General features: G+C 41.6%; 1 protein-coding gene across 2 annotated transcripts in view; it reads right to left on the bottom strand.

The window, feature by feature from the left end:
* The window catches only part of ME1 (malic enzyme 1), a 111295-nt gene that overhangs the window by 55100 nt on the left and 30290 nt on the right, over positions 1-25905 (bottom strand). For both annotated transcript variants that reach the window (XM_087718812.1, XM_087718813.1), the window contains 2 exons: positions 12504-12579; positions 8014-8175 (listed from right to left, as the gene is read on the bottom strand). In XM_087718812.1, coding sequence (XP_087574938.1) covers positions 8014-8175; positions 12504-12579 — 238 coding nt within the window. The remainder of the gene's footprint in view (positions 1-8013; positions 8176-12503; positions 12580-25905) is intronic.

Below are 25905 nucleotides of genomic sequence, written 5' to 3'. Positions count from 1 at the left end.
TGTTGCTGCCAGTAATAGAATACTTTTTCATTTATTTAATGCATGAAATATTAATGTATATATTACTATTTATCTTCTTGCCAACTTTTTTCCTGGCTAATCCACTTATAATCTTCAACAAGTCATCAAGACTGAGTAAAGCTCTAGTCCAAAAACTTGTCTAGACATACTAGACATGCCAATAACTAAAGAGATGGTTATTGTATTCTACGAAGTGTTTATATTAAAATAATATCCATACTATTATTAATTATTTCATTAAGCTACATTAACCCATTTGAAGTAGGCTCTCGTCCCTTTGTCGAAGCACAATATGGTTTAATTTGAAGTGTGTTATATGCTAATATTCTATTTTCTCCATTTTAATAGATCTTTAACTAAAAGAGAGCAATTTACAAAAACTTAACTATTTTTTTAATAAACATTGGAGATTACAAAGATGATACTTTAAAAATAGATTATCATATTTTACCCAAGGTATTTTTATATGATATCATAATTTTATTTTGCAATGAATTCTCAGAATGGTAACAGGGTGAAAGAAGAATGAGATTGTTTATAATAAAAAGAAAATGAAGTCATTTTATATGATAACTACAGGGGCAAATTGACCAGCTTAAAGGAACCAGCTGTAAATATCTGGATCTTTTTTCTTTTGCAAACCTCTGTGAAAGATTCCTGTTCCTCATCTTCTAAAACCATGGCATCTGTACATGGAAAAGTTCCAGAGAATTCTCATATACAGCAGCTTTTTGCTGTTTATCGTTTTAAAAGGCCCCCTCGGTATAAAATGACTGCAAATGTTTCAACCGTTCCCTAAAGTATTATATTTAAGTGGAGAAAGGGGCCTACCTAAAGATTTGCTGATTCTTGCAAAATGGCAGACATGCCTATCCAAATCTGAACCAATATTTCATTTTAAGAATGTGGTGTTTCAATCATATGCAAAAATATAAAATCACAAAAATCAAGATGGAAGCCTCAAAATATAAAGTAAGTTAGAAAACTATTCTTTACAAACACATCACATCTGTCAGACTTAAGACATTTTAATAAGCAAAATAGTGGGTGAGCATCTGGATGTAGTTGATCTGCTTAATGTAGTATAAATAAAATAATAACAGATATAATCAGCCAAGAAAAAAATGAATGATGTGCCTTTCAAAAAAAAAAGGAAACATAGCAGGAAAGCATTTAAACTCTTGATTTCCCTACAACACAAATATTTAATAAAAGACATTCCAAGTGGCATGTTGAATGATGTATCCATGTGCTTTTCTGCTTAGTTCACTCGTAACTCTTATACTTGTGATAATTTTATACATATATTTTGATTTTTTTTTGTAAAATGATGTATTTGGATCATTTTTATATACTGGTCTTAAATTGATATATATGCCCCAAAGATAAAAAGTTCAAAGTTAAATAATATATTTAAGAAAAGGAAGGAAGGAAGGAAGGAAGGAAGGAAGGAAGGAAGGAAGGAAGGAAGGAAGGAAGGAAAAAGCAATCAATCAATAATCTGGAGTTATTAATCTTCTCAAGTACCAACTATATAAGTGGTACAGGAGTTTATTTTCAAGAAGGTTGATTCTGGAGAGAGGGATTTGAAAAGAAAAGTAGCAGGGATATGAACAAGAATGCTATATCAGCAGAACTGATAAATACTCATAAGGAAGCAGAGTGTTGTCATAGGGAGGCATCAGAGAAGAACAGGTGGCTAACAGAGGTCATCCTTGACTTATAACCACAATGTAGCCCAAAATTTATGTTGCTATTTGAGACAGTTGTTAAATAAGCTTTGCCCCATTTTACAACCTTTCTTGCCACAGTTGTTAAGTGAATCACTGCAGTTATTACCATAAGAAAGGCTGAGTGCCAAAGAATTGAGGCCTTTGAACTCTGGTGCTGGAGAAGTCTCCTGCGAGTCCCTTGGACTGCAAGGCAATCAAACCGGTCAGTCCTAGAGGAGATCAACCCTGACTGCTCTTTAGAAGGCCACATCCTGAAGATGAAACTCAAATACTTTGGCCACCTAATGAGAAGGAAGAACTCACTGGAGAAGAGCCTAATGTGGGAAAGATTGAGGGCAAAAGAAGAAGGGGACGACAGAGAATGAGGTGGCTGGATGGAGTCGCCGAAGAAGTGGGTGTAAGCTTAAATGGACTCCAGAGGATGGTAGAGGACAGGAAGGCCTGGAGGAAAGTTATCCATGGGGCCGCAATGGGTCGGACATGACTTCGCAACCAACAATAACAACATGGATGTAAACTGAATTTGACTTATTCATTGACTTTGCTTGTCAGAAGGTCACAAAAGGGGAATCACATAACCCCAGGACAGTGCAATCATCATAAATATGAGCCAGTTGCCAAGTGTATGAATTTTGATCATGTGGCCATGGGGATGCCGCAATGGTCGTTAAGTGTAAAAAAGGTCAAAAGCCGCTTTTTTTAATGCCACTATAACTTTGAACTGTTACTAAATGAATGGTTGTAATTCAAGGACTACTTGTAAGGCTTTTTGATGTGAATATGCTGCCTCCTTGCTGACTCTAGGTTTCTAAATCAAGGCTGCCATAATCACCTTGAACAAGAAACAATAGGCATAGTTTCTCAACTCCATTCTAGTTGAAATGCATAGGTTTTGTCCAGAAAGCTGGCTCATCAAACTGAAACGTTTAATAGACTTCACTGTTTGGCATTCCAACTGATTATTTGATAGTAATCCAATAAACCTATTTCACTCCAGCTAAAATACAGAGATGGAATTTTATGGCCATATGAGAACGCAATTCTTTATTTTCAGTTTTAATAACATGGTTAGCTACATTTTCAAGAGTTTCAAGGCAGAGGCTAATATAATTCAACATATATATAAAACACACACTTTTTGAATTAAATTTGCTGGGTAAATAAACGGGTACATGATTGAATTATCTGCATGTTAAAATATCTGCAGTGTTCCTTACCCATTTTTAAAAAAAGAGAAAACCAGACAGATCAATATGCTGCTTCTTTCAATTTAATGCTGAATGTATTGGGACTACGACAATACTCCTATAATTCCTCATTCAGCATGCCAATTTTCCTGGTATTTTTATTCTAATATATAGGGAAGGAGAATATCAATTTGGATAGGATAAGGTTTAGAGTTTTTAGAGTTTAGAGTTTTATTAGTATTTGTAGGCCGCCCTTTTCCCTGAGGGGACTCAGGGCGGCTCACATAAAACCGGGAAGGGGGAATACAGACATTAAGATAGAAACATATAATAAAATAGTGGGCAACATACATTCATCATTCGGGAGGGGTAACTATCATTGTCCCCAGGCCTGACGGGCGAGCCAATTCTTCAAGGCTGTGCGGAAGGCCTGGACGGTGGAGAGGGTACGAATCTCCACGGGGAGCTCGTTCCAAAGGGTCGGGGCTACTGCTGAGAAGGCCCTCCTCCTTGTAGTTGCCAGCCGACACTGGCTGGCCGATGGAATGCGGAGGAGGCCTAATCTATGGGATCTTATTGGTCGCAGGGAGGTAATTGGCAGAAGGCGGTCTCTCAAGTATCCAGATCCACTGCCATGTAGGGCTTTATGGGTGACTAATAGCACCTTGAAGCGCATCCGGAGATCGACAGGTAGCCAGCGCAGCTCGCGGAGGATAGGTGTTATGCGGGTAAATCGAGGTGTACCCGCAATCACTCGCGCGGCTGCGTTCTGCACTAGCTGAAGTCGCCGGATGCTCTTCAAGGGCAGCTCCATGTAGAGCACATTGCAGTATTCCAGCCTAGAGGTCACAAGGGCCCGAGTGACTGTTGTGAGAGCCTCCCGATTCAGGTAGGGTCACAACTGGCGCACCAGGCGAACCTGGGCGAATGCCCCCCTGGTCACAGCCGTTAAGTGGTGGTCAAATGACAGCTGTGGATCCAGGAGGACTCCCAAGTTGCGAACCCTCTCTGAGGGGTATAAAATTTGACCCCCCAGCCTGAGTGGTGGAATATCAGTCAAATCTTTGGGAGGAAAACACAACAGCCACTCGGTCTTTTCTGGGTTGAGCACAAGCTTGTTAACCCTCATCCAGTCCATAACGGCCTCAAGACCCCGGCTCATCACGTCTACCGCTTCATTGAGTTGGCACGGGGCGGACAGATACAATTGAGTATCGTCCGCATATTGATGGTATCTAATCCCGTGCCTGCGGATGATCTCTCCCAGCGGTTTCATGTAGATGTTGAATAGTAGGGGGGATAAGACCGAGCCCTGAGGCACCCCATAATTTAGGGGCCTAGGGGACGATCTCTGCCCCCCCACTAACACCGACTGCGACCTGTCCGAGAGGTAGGAGGAGAACCACCGTAGCACGGTGCCTCCCACTCCCACCTCCCGCAGTCGTCGCAGAAGGATACCATGGTCGATGGTATCGAAAGCCGCTGAGAGGTCAAGGAGGACCAGGATGGAGGAATGTCCTTCATCTCTGGCTCTCCAGAGATCATCAATCAATGCGACCAAAGCGGATTCTGTGCTGTAACTGGGTCTGAAGCCTGACTGGAAGGGGTCTAGATAGTTTGCTTCCTCCAAGGACCGTTGGAGCTGGAAGGCCACCACCTTCTCAACAACCTTCCCCAAGAAGGGAAGGTTGGAGACTGGACGATAGTTATTAAGAACAGCTGGATCCAAGGATGGTTTCTTCAGGAGGGGTCTCACCACCGCCGCTTTCAGTGCGGCGGGGAAGTTCCCCTCCTGAAGGGAGGCGGTTACAACCGCCTGGATCCAGCCTCGTGTCACCTCACTGCAGTTAGTAACCAGCCATGAGGGACACGGATCCAGAACACAGGTGGAGGTACTTACAGCTCTCATGGCCTTGTCCACATCCCCGGGGGTAACGTCCTGAAACTCAACCCAGAGCTGTTCTACTTGGTCCCCCTGTGCCTCGGCTGGAACTGCGGGGGTGGAGTCCAAGTCCGACCGAAACCGAGCAATTTTGTCCGCTAAGAATTGGGCATACTCTTCAGCTCTGCCCTGCAAGGGTTCCCCCGCCTCCCTTTTGTTCAATAGGGAGGTAAAGGTAAAAGTTCCCCTTGCACATATGTGCTAGTCATTCCCGAATCTAGGGGGGGGTGCTCATCTCCGTTTCAAAGCCGAAAAGCCAGTGCTGTCCAAAAATGTCTCCAGGATCATGTGTCTGGAATGACTAAACCAATGGTGGGTTCCGGATCCCGTTGCAGTCAGTACGGTTGCAACAGGGCCTGGCATCCTCCACATGAACATGCGCAGCACGCACATGCATGTGCACAGCGTGCACTAGCATCCTACCTTCCAGTTTTGCCTCCGCGATGCTCCAGCTACTCAGTGGAGCATTGTGCAGGCACCGAAGAGTTTAAAGACAGGTAAGGAAGACAGGCAGGCGGGTGGGCCCTTCCAGAGTACCGTACCGGAACGGTACCTGGTGCTCCGGGCAATTCCCGGTACACCCGTACCAGGGTGTACCGCCTGTAACCCATCACTGGACTAAACGCCGAAGGCGCACAGAACACTATTTTCTACTTACTTACTTCTACACAGGTCCCTATTTTTCTACTTACATTTTTACATGCTTTTGAACTGCTAGGTTGGCAGAAGCTGGGACCAGTAACGGGAGCTCTCTCCATTACGCGGTGCTAGGGATTTGAACCGCCAAACTGCCAATCTTTCTGATCGACAAGCTCAGCATCTTAGCCACTGAGCCATCTTTTGGATAGGATACTATAACACAATTATCTAAAACAAGCCATTTTTAACTTGATAGTACTCTTATTTATTATTATTCCATAGGAAGAAAATAGTTTGTTATAATTCAAATTCTCCCACTTGACTTCTTCTGAGATTCAAGTATTTCTCAAGCAAAATGAATAAATGCGTCTCTAATTCCCAAACTGTACAGTATGTATTCACAACATTTGTCCTTTATCAAGAGACCCTCCTAAATTTAATCTGAGAGGCTTATTCCTTTTCAACAAGTGGTTTATCTTAAAAAGCTTCCTGGTCCTTGTGATTTTGTTCTCTATTTTTCTTTTTCCCCTCCCCAGTCTTCTTGAGATGTAAGAAGAACAAGTTCAGAATTCTCTCTGAGATCCAAGTTTTAAAGACACATTTAAATAGAAAGTTTAGCACTTTAGACCAAACTCGCATTTCAGGAACCAGAGCTGGCCTTCAATATTTGAAATCTTGAAGGAAAAAAGGAAAACATGGAGGGAGGGAGATTGCCATTTTTTCCAATTTGGCTCATAATTTAGAAATAAAAATCAGATGGAACTTGGAGGAAAATAAATTATGCTTCTTACATAGTCCACCACTGAAAGCAAGGATTTCAAAGTACTTCCAATCTTCAGGGTGGGGAAATCCTTCTGCAAGGATTATTTTTGTGTGCGTCGGCTAATGAACAACAGGTTGTTCTAAACTGTGTGAAAATGCTCTACAGACACAGCCTCAGAGCAAATAGCTCTTTGACTAAGAACTAAACTAAACAGATCTGTCAGGTGCTGGAAGTTCTGGTTGACATTTAAACCAACATTCCAGTTTTTTTTCCATTAAAAACAGCATTTAACAACAACTAAAAGTTTCCATCAAGTAATTCACCTAACAATTTCACCTAACAGATTTAGTTTCTAGGGATCTTTTTAAACTTCAATTGACAGCAGAGTAATAGACTGTGTATACTAATAGGTTCTCCTTGTCAAACTGATTCCAAGCTTGTCTGTCTTTAAATCTGGGGACTAGACTGTGCAGTAACTTTATATTCCTTTAGGTTTTCTGGAACAGTGATAGTAAATGATTAAATCTATTCAGTAAATATTTGATGTTTTTAATTTCTTCACTGTACATTTTGCCAATGTTTCATCGTCTTCCTTTTCTACCTCATATTGAAGCTCATTTCAAATAATCCTAAAACAATACAGAATACTTCTGATCACATAGAACCTCAGTGTTAATATGTCTGCTTTTATTATAAACGGATGGCTTGCTATCAACCAAATATTTCAAGAGACTGCAGCCTGCCTACCTTACTATGCATTAAAAACAATTGGTACCATTTCCTGATTTTCAGTTTCAGTTCATTGGTGTAAAAAGAAAAGTCAATTTCCTTTTCAGTTTTAGAATCTGAGATGGTACAGTATGTCCTCTTGGGATGAATATATCAGTAATACAAGTAGTGGCTACCAAATATTCTTTCCCTATAGGACCAAATTCTACATGAAGAGAACTACAGAAAGGACTGCAATGTTGATATCCAGCATGTGCATGAAATGTGAACCTGGCCTCTTATTCCATGCCAGAATAAATAGAACCCAGTTCCTACTTATTAAAGTAACAAACATTGCATTATTGTAAGAAAATCGTGTAAGGAATAAAGCACGGGTCGGCTATCATTATGCCCTAACACAGTAATGGCATACCTTTTAGGCACTGAGTGCCCAAAGTGCACAAGCTCAAACTACAAGGCTTAGGGGCACGCACCCCTATCCCCCCCACATGCACACACACCCTGCACATGGACAGCAGAGACCTGAAGACCAGCTGGCCAACAGGAGGCATGCGCGGATGCGTGGCAGAGACTCAAAACAGACCTGGGGCGGGAGCGACGGTGTGTATGCCCACAGAGAGGGCTCTGTGTGCCACCTCTGGTACGTGTGCCATAGGTTTCACTACCACTGCCCTAATACATCACCTAGTAGTCACTACCTTGTTAAAAGTTGAACTGATCTTCCTTTCTATTCAGTTTTGTCCCAACTGTACTACTCAGGATAGTATGATCCTTGTTGGAGCAAAAGTCTCAGTGTTTACAGGCTGGAATGGAACTGGGATAAACACTAGGAACTAACAAATTACACCCCTGTGTTATTGCTAGAAAAGATTTTTTTCTGGAGAAAATGTTAAACACATTGTATCTTTTTTTCTGAATAGGCAAATATTACTGCATAGTTCTGCCTATTTTTCTCTTGAAATATGTCAAATACTGACATCAGCGTGAAAAAACAGTTACCTCATTGTCAGTTCCCACATCGAGCATAACGGGCAGACACTCCTGGGGCTTTACTCCTCCACATGCTGTGTAAAGTGCTAGTTTACCCACCGGGATGCCCATTCCATAACAACCGAGGTCTCCAAGGCCAAGAATACGTTCTCCGTCAGTCACCACAATCGCCTGTGGAAAAAGTATGGTAAGCGTTATAAAACTGAAAAGGTATCCTGAATTCTTTGTTATGAGCAGTTTTAAGCTCTGTCATGATATTATTGTTTTCTAAATAACATACATGAATGAATGAATGAATGAATGAATGAGAAAGAAAAAGAAAGAAAGAAAGAAAGAAAGAAAGGAAGGAAGGAAGGAAGGAAGGAAGGAAGGAAGGAAGGAAGGAAGGAAGGAAGGAAGGAAGGAAGGAACAAAGACTGCATTTTCTTAAGGCCATTATTGAAGTAAATAAATCTTTGGTCAATCAATTATATGGGCTAAGTGAATTCAATCACTTCATGAGAAACAACAGATGACAAACAAAGTGAGCACACTAGATTCCCTTTAATGATGCCCTTTCATTTCCAGTGGAGTGGGTCTAATCCTACTAATATCCTACTAATAAAAGGCAACAAGGCATTTTTTTAACAATTTCCCTTTCCCTCCTGCTCTTCCAGAGAGTTGCCTATTTTCCCAGAGCAGATTTGGCAGAGAATACAAGACAGTGAAATAAATGAGCAAACATTATCTATTTTTTAAATTTGTCAATAGCCTCACAAATATAATATATATTTTTGATAAAAGAAAAGATACCAGTGGGTATAACTTTCTTCCTTAGGGGTTTAGATAAAGCAAATAAAAATGTAACTCTCTGGTACAATGTGTGTGTGTTTAAGACAACAAGTGGCATCTGCAGTTTCTACTGCCTAATTCATTGGAGAGTTCTGGCTAACAATTTCTTTTTAATGGCTGCTCTAATAAAATATGTTGCTGTGATGCAAAGTGGGGGGAAAAATGTAGTAATCCTGTTACTAAAACAATGTATGTGAGCCCTTCATGGTATTGGATCTGGGTGCTTGAGAGACCGCCTGCTGCCAATTACCTCCCACAGACCCATTAGATCACACAGAGTTGGCCTCCTCCGGGTTCCATCTACCAGCCAATGCCATTTGGCTACTACCCGGGGGAGGGCTCCGGCCCTCTGGAACGAACTCCCCGCAGGGATTCGGACCCTCAACTCTCTCCAGGCCTTCCAAAAAGCCGTCAAAACCTGGCTTTGCCGGCAGGCCTGGGGCTGATGAGTTCCCTCCCCTCTCAACTTGTATGGTTGTGTGATTCTTGCTTATTTTAATTATCTGTATTTCGTTTTATGTTCCCCTTCCCTTTTTGAATTGTTCGCCGCCCTGAGTCCTCCCGGAGAAGGGCGGCATACAAATAATAAAATTCAATTCAATTCAATTTGATTCAGCATGAATAGCCCAGCACCATAATCCTGAATATGTGCACTAAAAAATGTAACTGTTTAACACATCGCTTTAACTCCTCTGAGTAATGATTCATGCTTTGTGATGTACATTTCCAACTCTGAGTAATGATGCAGTGCTATTTCCAGTTCTTATTTTCCAACTTAAGGATTTAATTTCTGACAAGAAGCTATTGATTATCAACCAGTTAGTTGTAGGGAGCCTTTATCAACCCAACTGTCACATTTGTCCCAGGGACACATCCTGTGGCAGCATGCAGCAATCGATCCAGCCAGCCCTTTCATTCTTCCTTCCTCTCTCATGTAAGTCCCCCTTAACAATTCTATGTTAATAATTTCATCTCCTCAAATTGGCATCTACCCATAGATCATCCCCCATTGCTTTCCTGCCCAGGCACTCCTGTTTTCAGAAATGTCCAAAATGTTGAACTTTGAAGGAGATGTTTTCTTTTACGTAGTAAAGCCTTCTTTCTCCTTTTATTGAGTAAACCTTGAGAAAGCAATCCAGATAGGACTGGAATATGGATGGCTGGAGGGTGAGAAAACCCCAGTAGAATGACTGCTCAGTTGAAGCAGTCGGTCAACAAAGAAAAACAGTTGGGGCAAAGGCTCTCTTTGATATAGCCTCCCAACCAGCAGGATTTCCTGGAAATTAGGACAGGCAGCAAAGGTTGATGAGAAAAGAAAGAAAAAAAGATGGCTGTACGGTTACAATTACAAAGCAGTCTACGTGAGACTATAGTACAAGGGGGAAAAACACGGGTTTGTTAATAAGACTCTATAAAGACATTAACAATATGTATTAAATATATCTATGTTGTTTTTCTTGTATCTACAGAATATCATGGTATCAAGAATTACAGATGAAGAGGGCGAATGAGAGTTGGCTAAAATTAAAATCAATTAACATAGTTAAAATTTTTGGAGCTGTTCCAGTAATCACATTATTTCTAGGACTTTTTTCTTTTTGTATTGCCATGTTTATCATTTTTGAGGTTGCATCGATCCTTTAATATTGTTGTGTTTATTTATATTTGATTGATCAACTAAGCAGAATAAAATACAATACATGCTGAGATATGACTGGGAATTGCAACTGGTTTAAAATATTGTTATTAGTCTACTATTAAGTACAAAGTACAGGGATCCTGGTGCTGGTATGTCAGATTTTAAGCACAATTTAATGTATTGATATAGACTTCTGAAATCCTAAATGGATTAGATCCTCATTGTCTAAGGGAACACCCATCCCAATAGTATGGATATATTAATCTACAGGAGAGCCCTTCTGAAGAGACCCTACCATCTACAACTCATCTATCTCACCGATGGAAAGTCTTCTCCCGCATTATTCCTGGACCTATGGAATTGCCTCAAACTGCAAACATCTCCATTTTAGAAGATCTGTCAAGGGACATGCCTTTTGCCAGGTTTTTAAAGCTAATTACTATTAGTATTGGGATTAAGTTGTTAATTGTTTGCATTTCACATTTTACTGAATGTTAGCCACCTGAATAGTATAGCAGATTATAATCATATAAGTAAACAAGCAAAAAAGCAATATGAGGGAGGAGATGCTGAAGACATATAAATATGGTAGTCAATTGATGTGCTGATAAGAAGACCTATTCTATCTAGAGTTTCCCCACTGCCACTTTAAGAATATATGTAGAATAGTGCAAATAAGAAAATTGTTTAAATTGTAGATAGGTCATATTCATGAACCATCCTTGCTAAATCAGCTGCTATCTACCAGAATTTTATTTTAAAGCAGATAGCACTTCCAAAGTTCTTAGAAAAAGAATCTCAGCAACCCAAAGCTTCTGCGCCAGGTATTTTTCACCGCAATTTCAACATTTATAAACAAAAATAATCTGTTTCTGGTTGTTCTGTTGCTAATCCTTGGAGAATACAACCATTGTTGCTTAAGAAACAGGTACATTCCACAATGATTACATATTTCTGTCCTGGCCCCAAAAGAAAATACCTGTAAGCTGGTGAGAGGGGTAAGATCCATCGGTTATTGTCACAGCTACGTCCCAATTGACATAATAGGGAAGGATCTGGCAATGGTGCAGAAGCAACTGGCAAACCACCTGCTCTACCAACCCTGCATGCCTTTATAGATAGCACATATACCTGAAAGGGCAGCCAAGATCTAGCGAAGATTATACATTCCACTGTAGAGATGGTGCATACCAAGTACCCAAATAATTTCAGTGCTCCCATTCAGAGCTCACTAAATCAAAGGGAAATCTTTAATAAGCTGACAATGCTGTTCTCACATGAAATGTGGATTTAATCATATTAGCCTGCTATTTTCATAAAAATCAAAAGGGGGGGAAATCCAATGCATTCTCTTAGCAATATAAAATTAATAAACAATGCTGGTCACATTATTGCTTTTCAAACGTATTTATAGAAAAAGCTATGTAGGCCATCCTGGAAAGATTTTAAGAGTTGTGAAGGTACGTTTTATGTAACATATTTAACTGAACACTCTAATATCCCACATCTTCCAATATGTCTTACTATAAACATTGACATCAAAATGTCCCTCCTGTACTAAAATATTATAAATCACATGAATATTTTTATTCCTTCATATACAGTAGGTTGGAATTTTTAAAAAATCCCCAAAACATTTTTTTGCATAACAATTTTAACTTCAACATTTAAAGTTATTCTTTGTAGTGCTTTTGAAGAAAAAAAGCATTACAAACTATTAGTTTATTTAAACTAATTTAAATAAACTTCAAGGCATTTTTACTATATCAGAGCAAAACTGACAAAGGTACTTTTATTAGTTTTAATATTTAATACTATAGTCAAAGGGTTCCATGTTTGAATATTCCCTACATTTAAAAAACCCTACCATGTTAGAAAAAGTGCCAGCATGCTTTCTCTTGAAACATGAATTGATGGAATTTTCATGGGACATTCCTACATCAAAGCAAAACCCAACACTATTGTTTATGCCAGTAACCTATAGATCTAATTCTAAACATGCACATACAGACATCTGAGAGACACTTACCTTTATATTAGTTTCAGGCCATGCTTTAAACAATGTTTCGATATGCCCTCGATCATGGGAAGTGATGAAGAGTCCTCTGTAAAGAAGTAATTCAAACTTTAAATTATTTTTAAAATAATTTAAATTAAATTTAAAATAATTCCTTCCTTCCTTCCTTCCACCTACCTACAATTATATCTTAATTTGACATACAACTTTCAGTATTAATTTAATATATTGCTTACTGTTTTTAGTTTTGTTAGTGATTTGCACTGTATTAATTAATCACGACGTTCAGCTTATAATGCAGTGACACTTAAGTTTTGTTTAGAGAAAGCGTATTAAATATTTCACAGTGTACCTTGGAAGATATCAGCTTTTCTTCTATTTAATCACCCATTAATCACCTGGTTTTTTTAAAAAAAATCTTTCATTTCATCTATTCATTCTTGTTCTTTTTCATTTAGTCTTTCTGTATTTCAAGGACAATCTTCTGTATGCCATGCTACTCACCAAATGAGCCTTTGGCCACTCATGGCTTTGATCAGTTAAAGCTTTCATACAATGTATTTAGTAAGCTACAGAAGAAATAGGCTAGGCTGTTAGCTTTGATATCGGTACCAATAATATGCACAGTATCGGACAGTTCACACATATTTTGAAATGATTCCCACCAGCATAACAAAAGCCCAATTTACCCAAAGGTTGTTCATGCTGTTCTAGGCATGCTAAAGTCACTAATCTAGAGACGGGTTTATGTGAAAACCAACTCTTGCCTAAATCCAATCATGGAGGCTTCTGCAGTGTAATAACTTACTCAAGAAAGTTAAGTAGAGGATGATTACAATTGTAAAATGAAGGGATTTTAACCTTTTACTTCAAACCTGTTCGTTTAGAAGTCTAAAAAAAAAATACATAAAAAGCAACACTATTGAAGTGTCTTTATTGTATTTACTGTGGACGACTCACAAGAAAGGAGGAGGAGGGGGAATAAATGTAACAAATAAAATATAGCAAGATGACAGAAACTGGACTGGTATGGAAAAAATAAACAGACCCACACAGTACAAAGGAGGTTTTATTCGCCCTCATTAAAGGCCTGAGAGGACAGCCAAGCCTTTAAGGCCCTTCAAAATAGCAGCAGGGTGGGGCTATCAGGTATTCTCTACCATAGAGATTATGTACTTCCAGGGAAACAATAGATCACATTATTTAACTAAAGAAACCCAAAATGGGCCAACTCTGCCAGATCAAACTGGACAGGACAGAGGATACTATGGAACTGAGGCAGTGGTGAACTTTTTTTTACTACCGGTTCTGTGGGCATGGCTTGGTGGGCGTGGCAGGGGAAGGATATTGCAAAATTGTCATTCCCATCCCACTTCAGGGGAAGGATACTGCAAAATCCCCATTCCCGCCCCACTCCTGTGAATGAGCGCCAGTGGAGGGAAGGCGTAAAGTAGTCCCGGGGGGCCAGGGGCATCGGAGAATGTCGACCCCTTCCACCTGGGAACACTGGAATCTGGTGAAAAAGTGGGGGAGCTGAACGTTCTCCGGAGTGGCAAACAGGTTGACCAGGGGATGACCAAAGCTCTGCGACAATTGGTGGAAGAGGCGCAGATGGAGGCACCACTCCGAGTTGTCTAGAATGGTCTGGCTCAGCCAATCTGCCTGGACATTGTTCACCCCGGAGATGTGCTTCGCCCGAATGGACTGCAGGTGACGTTCTGCCCACCAGCCAATCGCCTCTGCCTCCGTCATGAGAGACCTGGACCTGGTACCCCCTTGGTGATTTATGTGTGCCTTTGTTGCCACATTGTTGGTGAGGACAAGGACATGGTGATATTGGATGTTGTGCTGGAACCTCTGAAGCTCTAGTCTGACCACCCTCAACTCCAACCAATTGATGTTGTGTGAGAGGTCGTGAGCTGACCATGGTCCTTGAGCCATTAGGGTGTGCGGGTGAGCTCCCCAGCCGAAGAGGCTGGCGTCGGTTGTGACAGTCAGCCTGGGTGGTTCTTTGAAGCAAGTCCCTTTCAGGAGGGCTGTGGACAGCCACCTCCGGAAAGACCGAAGGACCTTGGCAGGTAGATGTACCTTGACTGGTGAATTGCTGGTCTTCACTCTCTGCATTGGCAGGAGAAACCATTGTAGATCTCTTGTGTGGAGTCTCACCCAAGGAACAATTGAGAGACACGAGATCATCTTCCCCAGCAACTGCGACAAGGTGATGATACGAGTGCTGGGGGAGAGGCGGACTTGTTGGACCAGTTTTCGAAGACTTTCAACGCTGTCTGGTGACAGGAAGACTTGGCAAGACGAGGTGTCTATCACAGTCCTCAGGTGCAGAATCCTGGTGGCTGAAGCCAAGGGGCTCTTTTCGAGGTTGATGGTAAACACGTAGTCCGCATCGTGATGTGCAGGTCTCGTGCTGCTTGCGCTGGCGATGACTGAATCAATATGTCGTCGAGGTAGCACTGTAGGGCAGCAACAGCAGACAGGATCATTATAAATGTCCTTGGAGCTGATGACAGGCCAAATGGAAGAGCCCTGTATTGAAAGTGGGACCCGGCGTAGAAGAATCTCAGGTAGCACCTGTGCTCGGGTCTGATGGGACATGGAAGTACATCTCATTCAAGTTTATCAATGTTAAGAAGTCCCACTGTCGAATGCAGCCCAAGATGGATTGAGAGATTGCATTTTGAACTTTTTATAGGCCACATATTGGTTCAACTTCTTCAGATCTAGTATCGTTCTCCACCACTACCCGAGCTTTTGGGTACTAGAAATAGAATGGAATAGAACCCCTTGCGTTCTTGCCCAGGGGAAACTGTTTATATGGCCCTGATCTCCTTGAGGTGATGGATCTTGGCCTCCATAAGGCCCCTCTTGATGGAACACCTGGGAGTCGGGCAACAAATAAAGTGGCATGGGGGGGAGAGAAATTCCAGAGCGAGGCCTATCCAAATCATTTGAAACACCCACACATCGAGGTAATCTCCTCCCACTGGGCGGCAAAGAGTTGCAGCCGCCCCCCTATGGGAGGATTGAGATGGTGGTCACTTTTTTCAACAGAAAGGCCTGTTTCCAGACCCTCCCTGAAAGGGACGACAGGAGTAGGGATGCTGACAGGCCCTGTCCTGAAATGGCTGCCTATCCTGATTGCGATTCGTCCTGAGCGTAGGAACGCTGAAAGGAGGAATTGCTGGTCAGAGGATCAGCTGGACAGGAGGTCTGCCTGCGGAAGAAGGAGGTCGACCTGCTGTCTGGTTTCCGGGAAACTGAAGGCATCACCTTCTGCTTATCCTTGTTCTCAATCAAAACTGAGTCAAGGGCCTCCCCAAATAACTTGCCACTTTTAAAGGGGGCAGAAGCAAGCTTCCATTTTGAGCGCATGTCTGCGTTCCAGTGGTGGAGCCATAGGAGCCTACGAGAGGTGATGTTAGAGACCATGGCACACGAAGTGAACTTTGCAGCGTTAAGAGTCCACAAGAGGCCACAATTTTATTTACATCGTGCCGCAGTCTGCCGTCCCCTGCCGGGACTCTAGTGAGTAACTGGCGAATCCAGGCTATCGTGGCCCTATTACAGAATGAGGCGGAGGTGGCTGCCTTATTGGCCCAAGCTGCTGCTTGATGGGTCTTGTGGCAAGCCCGTTCAGCTCTTTTGTCCTCCACCTTAAGGCCCTCTAGAAGGTCAGGTGGGAGCACTGAAGAGGATGTGAGAACTTGAACTGGAGGATCAACGGAAGGGAGCTTAAGAAGCTCCTCTATGGTCGGATCCACTGCGTAAAGGCGTTTATCGTTTCCCCCCAGAGTGGCCTGGGTCCCAGGCTGGACCCACTGGCACTGGACCACGTCTTTAAAGAGTTCCGGAGAAGGAACAATCTCCTGGGCGGAAACCTTCTCATCAAACAGGCCTCTACTGTAGGATCTGCAGCTGCCTGATCCAGGGAAACCTCCACCTCCATGTGGGTGGACACCTTGGCCTTAAATAGAATAGTCTTAAATAAGGATGGTTGGAACAAGCCAGCAAAGGCCGGTTTGTCCGGGATGATGTTCTCATCGTCTGATAATTCATGACCCCCATCTTCATCATCCCACACTGACTCAGCACTGGCCACCAATGGAGGTGGAGAGGAAGGCCTGTGAGAATGGGATTGCTCTCAGGGCCCTGAGAGGACTGTAGAGCTGTGGGGGGCTGGAGAGCCCTGTGGAATAGGTAGAGGAAGCTGGGGAACCTATGGTTGCAGTTCGCACCTCTCGAGACCCTTGACTATCACCTGGTTGATTGCTGTAGCAATGATTTCCCTCATTTCTGCTGAGAGGCCCGGGCCCTGGTCCTCCACTGGGCAGCTCCCCGCCACAGTGGGTCTGAGCATGGGGTCACTAGCTAAAGGAACAGGAGAGGGAGAGCCCTCCCTCTCAGAAGCCAACTCACACTCAAATAAATCTGCACACAGATATACACCCAGGGAGGGTGAAGGAGACCTGGCCCCCCCAGATAGGGAAATATCCCAGGAAAAACCTCCATCTCAGATATAGAAGGAGGAGGAGGGGCCCCAGCTAGATCCTGACCAATAGGGCTTCCTGGCTGATCTGGCTGGTGGACTTGTGCCACAATCTGCCTTTGGACCTTTGCAAATTCTTTCTCCAGGGCTTTCTGGCACCTGATAGCATTTTTCTCCTGCACATTAGTAGCTTTTCTGGAATAAGGTTTGGTGGCCCTGATCCCCCCAATGGCCTCCCTGGCAGCCCTGCCCACCTTCCTTAAATAGGGCCCCATCTGATTAGAGGACTGGCATTAGAGGATCCTCGTCTGGAAGAGGATCCAAGGAGATTTGATCTGCCATGGTGGATAATTCGGATACTGCGCTCGCCGGGCAGAAGGGCTGAGAGGTGGATTGATTGCTGCCAAGTTCGCCGAGAAGAGGGCAAGCGTGCGCCAAAAGGACACCAAAAAATGCTGCCGGGGGGAAGAGATGAGACAAGAAGCCGTCAGGGTCGAGAAGCAAGACGTAGAGGATGGCTGCAGCCAAAGACTTCTGAAATTTCACCTGGTAACCCACCGTGGTGAGAGAGCGTTGCGATCGCTGTCCGGTCTCTCCCCAACTGGTGCCGAAAGAACACGGCAAACAGAAGGCAGGAAATTTGGCACTCCAAAATGGCCACCGAAAGGGGACGGCACAAAATGGTGGTGCCCAGAGAGACAACCACATTGTCCTGGCTCCGCAAGGAGAAAACCGGCTGGTGGTCAGCTCTTCATCGCTGGAGAAACCCGACGATGTTCAGGTCACCGAATGGACAAACCCTGGCAGTAAAGAGCCAGTCACCTGTCTCCCAGCGCCAGAGAAAACCCCGGGATGTCTGGAGAATCAAAGCACTCTACCGGCTCCTTGAAAGGTCAATGAAACCTGCAAATAAAGTCTCTTACTCGAAGGAAAAGTTTAAGTAAAGAAACAAAGGAAAAAATAAGCTTCACTTTAAAAGATACAACTAACAAAGGTAAAAAATCTCTAGAGAGAGAGTAAAATATGTCCGAATGGGCAATGGACTGAATTGAAAAACTGAATGTACCGAGAGACCAGGAGGTGTGGTCAGAAATTTCAATCCAGTCCATTGGGCAGAAGGACAGAATTTAACCCTTGCTTGGACTCTCCAAGCAGTGCATAGGAAAATTGCCAATTCTCCAAACTACTCAAAATTTCCACTACCGGTTCCAGAACTGGTCGGAACCTGCTGAATTTCACCCCGGGACTGAGGCAGAACCTCAGTTAACCAGGTTCAAATCAGCTAGACTCCATCCTGTTTTAATGAGCATGAATTCTAGAAAAATTGTTTGCCAACATTATAAACTAAGATTAGAAAGACCAGCATGGAAGATTCAATAAATATTATACATATGCACAAAGAGGCAGTTGGGAGCATTTTGTGAGTGTGGAAAATTCTATGATTGGTTTAATGATTAAAAAAAAACTGTGGCCTAAGTACAGTCACATATTCCAAAGTAGCTCTTTTTTAAAAAATTGAACAGCTTTAGTTATAATTACCAGTCTTTACATCAGTTATATGTAACTGATACTTAACATTATTTAACTGATATTATGTAACTGATATTTAGCTTTAGTTATAATTACCAGTCTTTACATCAGTTATATGTAACTGATACTTAACATTATTTAACTGATATTATGTAACTGATATTTAACATTATAAACTAAGATTAGAAAGACCGGCATGGAAGATTCAATAAATATTATACATATGCACAAAGAGGCAGTTGGGAGCATTTTGTGAGTGTGGAAAATTCTATGATTGGTTTAATGATTAAAAAAAAACTGTGGCCTAAGTACAGTCACATATTCCAAAGTAGCTCTTTTTTAAAAAATTGAACAGCTTTAGTTATAATTACCAGTCTTTACATCAGTTTGAGTTTTCTGGCGCTATAATATGATCAACAGCAGAGAGGAAGATGCAAACTACTTTTAGAACCATGTAAGTCAGAAACAGAATCTCCAAACCAAATTTGGCTATCTTTGGGCACTGATGACATATTTAAGATAGTTAATGCGTATATTCCCATGGTATCCCATTAAGCGGTTTTCTAACAGCCTAAAAGTCATAGAACTAAAGATATGTTATCCCTAAATTGTTATAACATGAGGTATTTACAATATGGTTTTTTTTTAATTCCTTACATTTTCTTAAGGATTAAAGATCAAGTTTGTCGTGACTTTTGGATATTTAACTAAATTACTAACATTAAATTATTAAGCTTGACATTTTTAAAAGATGTTGCGAAATATAAACACAATCTAGGTCACCTAGTTCTGCTTGGGGTACTTTGTTCAAGGAAAGTCGAATGTAAAATAAATCCTTACAGATACTCTATTTTATGAGAAAATGCTCAAAAGAACATGGCTCATTTATCCTGGGAAGAGACTCCAAAGTTAGTTATATTGTGCAATTTACAGAGGGATTAAAATACTTCAGTCAGGATATTCCATGGATGTTTCATGGAAAAAATATTAATTTGGATACCAGCATTAAAAACGTAGTTTTGAAATAATTCCTTAAAAGGGGCTACAATGTGTTAGTTTCCAATTGAAAAATAGTATTCAGTTTTTGCATTCAGAAGATGGAGGATCCAATTTCAAATATATTCAAACAACACATGAACTAGTAGTACCCAAATTATTTCTTGCTTCTATGTTAATATTGTTCTGGTGGAAGAATGAGAACAAGACAGAAGTGTGTGTGTGTGTGTGTGTGTGTGTGTGTGTGTGTGTGTGTGTGTGTGTGTGTGTGTGTGTGTGTGTGTGTGTGTGTGTGTGTGTGTGTGTACACATATACCTGCATACACACCAGGGGTGGGTTTCAACCAGTTCGTGGCGGTCCCTGCGAACCGGTTGGTTGGCAAACCCGGAAGTATGTAACTTCCGGGAAAGGCGAAGGGGACACTCGCCCGCCCGCGCTCCTTACCTGGTTTTGACGAGTTCTGCGCTTCCACGCATGCGCAGGACGCATACAGCGCCTGCGCGATCCTCCAGGAGCAGCTGGAGCATCGCACAGATGCTAGTACACATGTGTGCACCGCGCACGTGCACGAGGACACCGCCGGCCCCGTTCCAACCGAACCGGTTGGAACGGGCCGAGAAACCCACCCCTGATACACACACACAAACATATGTAAAACTAAAAGAAATAAAATGTTGTTATTCGTAACCTCCAAATTAACCATCAATTGTAGCAGCTCTTGAGAAATAATTCCACAAGATTTCTGGAAAATTGTGCAGTATATACATCAAATCTCCACATCTGCTGCTAAGAAGTAATCTGAACCAGAAAAGTCTGTTTCCTACATGTTTAATATCTACTGTAGATGAAACCATTGGGTGAGGTCATTCATTGATTCAGAGTGATGTGTCATCAATGTGAAAATGATACCCGGTTATATCTCTCTGTCCCTAACCAGGCAGAGGATTTCTGACATGGTGCCTGGACATTTTTAGGTTCTGGGTAGGATTGAACTCTAACCAAATGAAAACCAACTGAGTCTGAAATTATTTCATCTCTATTTCCGGATGAACTCATCCTGCTCTGAACAAATCTGGCTTACAGGGGTGGAAAGGAGCCCTTTCATGGCTCCTACTTGAATGTAAATAGAGCAGGGATGGGTTGCTGATGGTTTTACTCCCAGTTCGCAATCCGCCCGAGCACGCTGCCCACTCTGTTCAATATAAATTGTTCTTCATGCATGTACAGAACAATGTACAGTGAACTGCGCACACACAGTGACTAAAAACCAAAATGGTGGCGGCCCAGCAGTGTCGAGGGAATCAGTTCGGGGGCGTATCATGCCTGGGTCGCTGCCAGTTCTGCAACCTAGGCTCCACTAACGGTTCAGCCGAACTGGGCCGAACCAGCAGCAACCCACCTCTGAAATGGAGGTTATGGTTTTTTTAATAAAATGTTTTATTTTTTCATTTTCATAACAAATAACCACATGTATACTATTACATAACCAACATCATATTATATTGTTAAATGTTTACATCAATTCATCTTACTATCAAGTCACAAAAACAATTTTTGGCTCTTCTGCTCTCCATACACTGTATTTGTACCCTATCCATCACTTTCTTCTCCCTCTCTGCTCCGCCTTCCTATCTCCTTTCTTCCCTCTGTCGTCCTTCTCTTCTCCATTTCCCCTTCCTCTCTCCTTCTCCTCTATCCCCTTTCCACTCCTTCTTTTTCTCCTCCTCTCCCCCACCCTCTCTCCTACCCCTCTCTTCTTCCCTTACCTCTCTCCTCTACTTCACACTCTTCATCTCATTTATTTGGTGTATTTCAGCCTCTGAGCAAGCTCTATTTTATGTTGATGGTATTTATAATTCCATGAAATGGAGGTTTTGTTGAGGAGAGTCTTTGCACAGCTACATGTGATGTGCCAAACATATCCAGATTCCTGGATTAGGAGATCTGTGCATGGTTATTCATGATGGTGTCAGCTCATGGTAGGACTTCTGCATGAGGCTTGCTAGAAGGCCATCTCAAGAAGCTTCAATGGTCCAGCATGCAGCAGTCCTGTTAGAGTCCAGATACAGGTAATCCTTGTATTGAGTCCAAAATTTCTGTTGCTAAATGAAAGAGCTGTGACTTTTGCCCCATTTCCCCATCTTTCTCACCACTGTTGTTAAATTGGAAACACAGTTGTTAAGTGAATCTGGCTTCCCCATTGACTTTGCTTGTCAGAAGGTCACAAAAGGTGATGACATGACCCCAGGACACTGCAACCGTCATAAATATGAACCAGTTGCCAAGCATCTGAATTTTGATCACATGACCTTGGGGATGGCTGCAACAGTCATAAGGGTGGAAAAAAAAATCATAAGTCACTTTTTCATAGTGTCACTAAATGAACTGTTGTAAGTTGAAGACCCCCAATACTTTATCTTTTAGACATTATCCTTCTGGTCTGATGCTGGATGCAATTCACAATGTTGGTTGCCACCTTTAAAACCTCTATGGCTCAGGGGCTGAATACCTATAAGTCCGCATCTCATTTGTTGCACCTATTATCTAGCAAATGAGTTAGTCTCAGTCTGTTTCAGATGTTAATCATTCCATTTTATTTTGCAATATCCTTCAGTGTCTGAAAAACTCCATTTATATACAGGAGAAAATTATTAAACTATGAAGTCCTGTTAACAGATAAACATAAATGCTAGTTGTGGTCAGCTGGAGGGTATGGAAACCATGAGAAGCATGAGATGAAAAGGCACCATTGGATCATAATGGGTCAGGTAAGTAAGCTAATGGGGGAAACATTTGTCTTCCAGGAACTCTGAAGAGAAGGGTTAAGAGCTATTTAGAGAAGCTGCAGGAACTAGTGCTGACAAGATTTGGAGACTAGCCCAAAGTACTATGCCCTTTGTGTGACTACAGAAGTTTATTGGAAAAATTCCAAGCAACTAGAACCTGGGCAATTCCTGGTGTGGAAGGTTTGAAAATGTGCTGACATCTGAATTTAAGACTCAAAGCTAAGGATGTTACTGGAAGTCTAAAGAAGGACAACCAAAGTTTATTCAGATGAATGAAGAGAGGAGAGAACAGGAGCTAAATTCAGGGAGAACAATATTTCAACAAAATGAACTGCAATGCAACAATGAGCAGTGATGCCCTCAAACCAGGGGTGGGTTTCAACCGGTTCGCGGCGGTCCCCGCAAACCGGTTGATCGGCGAACCCGGAAGTAAGTAACTTCCGGGAACGGCGAAGGGCCCACCCGCCCGCCCACGTTGCTTACCCGGTTTTGACGAGTTCTGCGTTTCCACGCATGCACAGGACGCATACAGCGCCTGCGTGATCCTCCAGGAGCAGCTGAAGCATTGCATAGACGCTAGTACGCATGTGTGCGCTGTGCGCGTGCACAAGGACACCGCTGGCCCCGTTCCAACCGAACCAGTTGGAACGGGGCGAGAAACCCACCCCTGCCTCAAACCTATCACTGGATGAAGAGACATGGGGGGGGGGGGAACAACCTGGCCTTTTCCATCTGCCAGAGGTCAAGAACCATTGAATGTTTAGTAGTAATGGTCTGCCATTTCTTAGCTGCTTTGAAGATTTCATAAGAAATCCAGTGATAAGTTTTTTAAAAAATACATACAAATTTAAAAACTGCCTTATACTATACTATAATTATAACTTCTTTTTACACATACAAATAATAAAACACGTGAAAATTAAATCAGAATTTGAAGTGGCTATAAATCTCAAGACTATGAAAGATGCAAACACATTTAATTTGAATTGCCATGAATAGTCTCCAATAATTCCAGCTTAAAATATTTTCGGTGCCAAAAGTTAAGCATATGTATAACTGTACAAATTTTCAAACTTTACTCTATCAAACAAACAAAAAATTGTTATGACTGAAGCAAACTACTGAAGCCAGACAGTCTCTACAAAAAAAAAGAAAAACTATAAAATGTTACTAGCTGTGGATGTATCCCAAGAAGCGTATTGATAAATATGAAATCAAAACTTTATTCTAAAATGAGAAGTCATTATATTAACAAGTTCCAGCCATGTATTCCCATTAAAACTTAGAAAACGTCAGGATCTTGGTACTATCCAATTAGAATCAGCATTCACTTTGAAATGCAATATTGTCCAAAAATGCTAACATGATGACTACAGTATGTTCTACATTTTGCACCCAAGATGTCTGTATTTCAAAGCCCGTATGAAATAAACTGTGAATGGTTACATACTTTACAGAGACAGTAATGGCTAAACAAAGAATGGGTTACTGACAGAAAACAGCAATAACTGACAAAAGGATAATGGCTAGACTAGCTCACGCTGATGAAAGGCAGAGTATGGTAGAATACAGAGAAGCAATTGTAACAACACTCATAAAATACTTCATTTTCCTTTTAAGCCTAGGATAAGCAACAAGAACTCTCCAATCACATTTCTCTATCCCCAGGTTTGCGCTGCTTATATTTTCGTGGTGGTTTTTTTTAAGACAAAGACTTAAAAGAAACAAAAAACAACAACAAAAAAAGAAGACTTAATGGAAACTCAACTTTGCGGGAAATAAAATCCAGAACACCTCCACTCACATACCATCACTGAGTCACTGCCAATGGGATGCCTGCAGATTCTTATGCCTCCCCCTTCAAAAGACCCACTGAAACAGATACAAAGCCAATCCTACCTCATTAGGGAAAACTCATTAACGTCACCATTGTTTTTCAAATATATTGCTATCTCTACATATATAGTTTTCCTTTGTCAACCGTTAAAACTTTTCCTTCGGTTATAAAAAGTTCCACTGAAATATATAAATCATATACTTTAATAGTAGCATGTTTGCTGATTACTGCCTGAGACATTTCACATGAGGAATAGGATCCACCAGATTTACAGTAAATAAAGCAAGCCCAATAACGATGCCACATACTCAATATATCCAGTTACTTCAGATTAGAAGATATATCTCAATATGCTATGCTGTTATTAAATGAAGTAGCTCTTGGCATCTTCAAAAGATCCGTAGTGCATATGTTTTCTGTGCGCTGTGCGAAGTTGTAAGAAATGCACTCGGTTTCCAAAGAATTCCTTCCCCATAATTAACCTAGCCCATACAATTCTTCTGGGAAGGAGCAGGATCTCAGAAGCACACCATTTCCTCTACTTTTTCTGAGCCCAGAAATACATTGAAGACTTATCTTCATGTTAAATTAATAACAAGGTTCCCAAATAACATGGATTGCTTTTTTAATAATTGAGCTTAGCACAATGACAACAACACAAGCTCTCCTTTCCTTTAGTAAATTCAATTGCAACATTGGACAGAGGGATTTTCATCAGGATTGCAACTCACAATGGAAGAGTTAAACCTTTGTTCCCTATATTCTACAGTTCTCGTAGAAACTGCTACTCTCCCATATTTTCCTCTCTATTATGACCCTGATCTACAACACCTGCAAGTTAGGTAAAATCTATTATACTTTATTACCCATGATTTTGGAGGGAAATCAGGTGACTGACAATGAGTGGACACAGCGCCAAGAGCAACAGATAATGAAAACAGCAAAGAATAGTCTCTTCCCAACTCACGAATGGATGGAAAATATTAATTCAGTAGTGGGAAAAGCCCCATAGAATAAAAGTATCATCTGCATTTTAAGTAGCCTGATTTTTTTTTAAAAAAACTGTCCCAGATATTTCTAAGTTGACATTGCCTGATTTATGCAAATGCTATTTACCTGCTCAATAGTATAGAAATACCATTATATGTGCCGCTGTATATTAAACCAAATTGAAAAGTCCTAGTTTTGGGGCTGAGAGAGAATGATTGGCTCAAAATCTTCTAGTAGGCTTCTGTTGGTAAGAGTAAACTTGAGCCAGGATCTGCCTGTTTCTAGTTTAACACTTTAACCAAACAGATTACTTAGATCTCTTTCAGACAGATTTCAGATCTAGGCTGGTAATGAAACTATTGTTTTGGTGGATGAAGAGAGTGTAGTCTTCCTGATCCTATTGGATCGCTTAGTAGTATTCACAGTAATTGATTATTTATAGCATCCTTCTACATCAGGGTTCTCCAACCTTGGCAACTTGAAGCTTGGAGGAATTCAACTGCGAGCTTTGCTGGCTGGGGAATTCTGGGAGTTGAAGTCCTCCAGGCTTCAGGTTGCCAAGGTTGGAGACCCCTGTGCTAGATCATTTAAAGGACTGATAATGGCTGGGAGTGCTTGCTTTCCAAATTGGTTTAATCTATAGTGGCACATATAATGGCATTTCTCTACTTAAGTAAATTGTTCCAACTGGTGATAATGGGGAATGAGTGTTCAAACCTTTGTATAGGATGCTGCAAGACTAGATTCTTCCCTGCTTTAACTTCTCCATGGAA

Source organism: Thamnophis sirtalis, unplaced genomic scaffold (genome assembly GCF_051295495.1).
Source record: "Thamnophis sirtalis isolate CommonGarterSnake01/CBP01778 unplaced genomic scaffold, rThaSir2_p1.2 scaffold_6, whole genome shotgun sequence".
In the NCBI taxonomy this organism is placed as follows: Eukaryota; Metazoa; Chordata; class Lepidosauria; order Squamata; family Natricidae; genus Thamnophis; species Thamnophis sirtalis.
The sequence above is the reverse complement of the archived record's forward strand: the minus strand, read 5'-3'. Positions and strand labels throughout refer to the sequence as shown.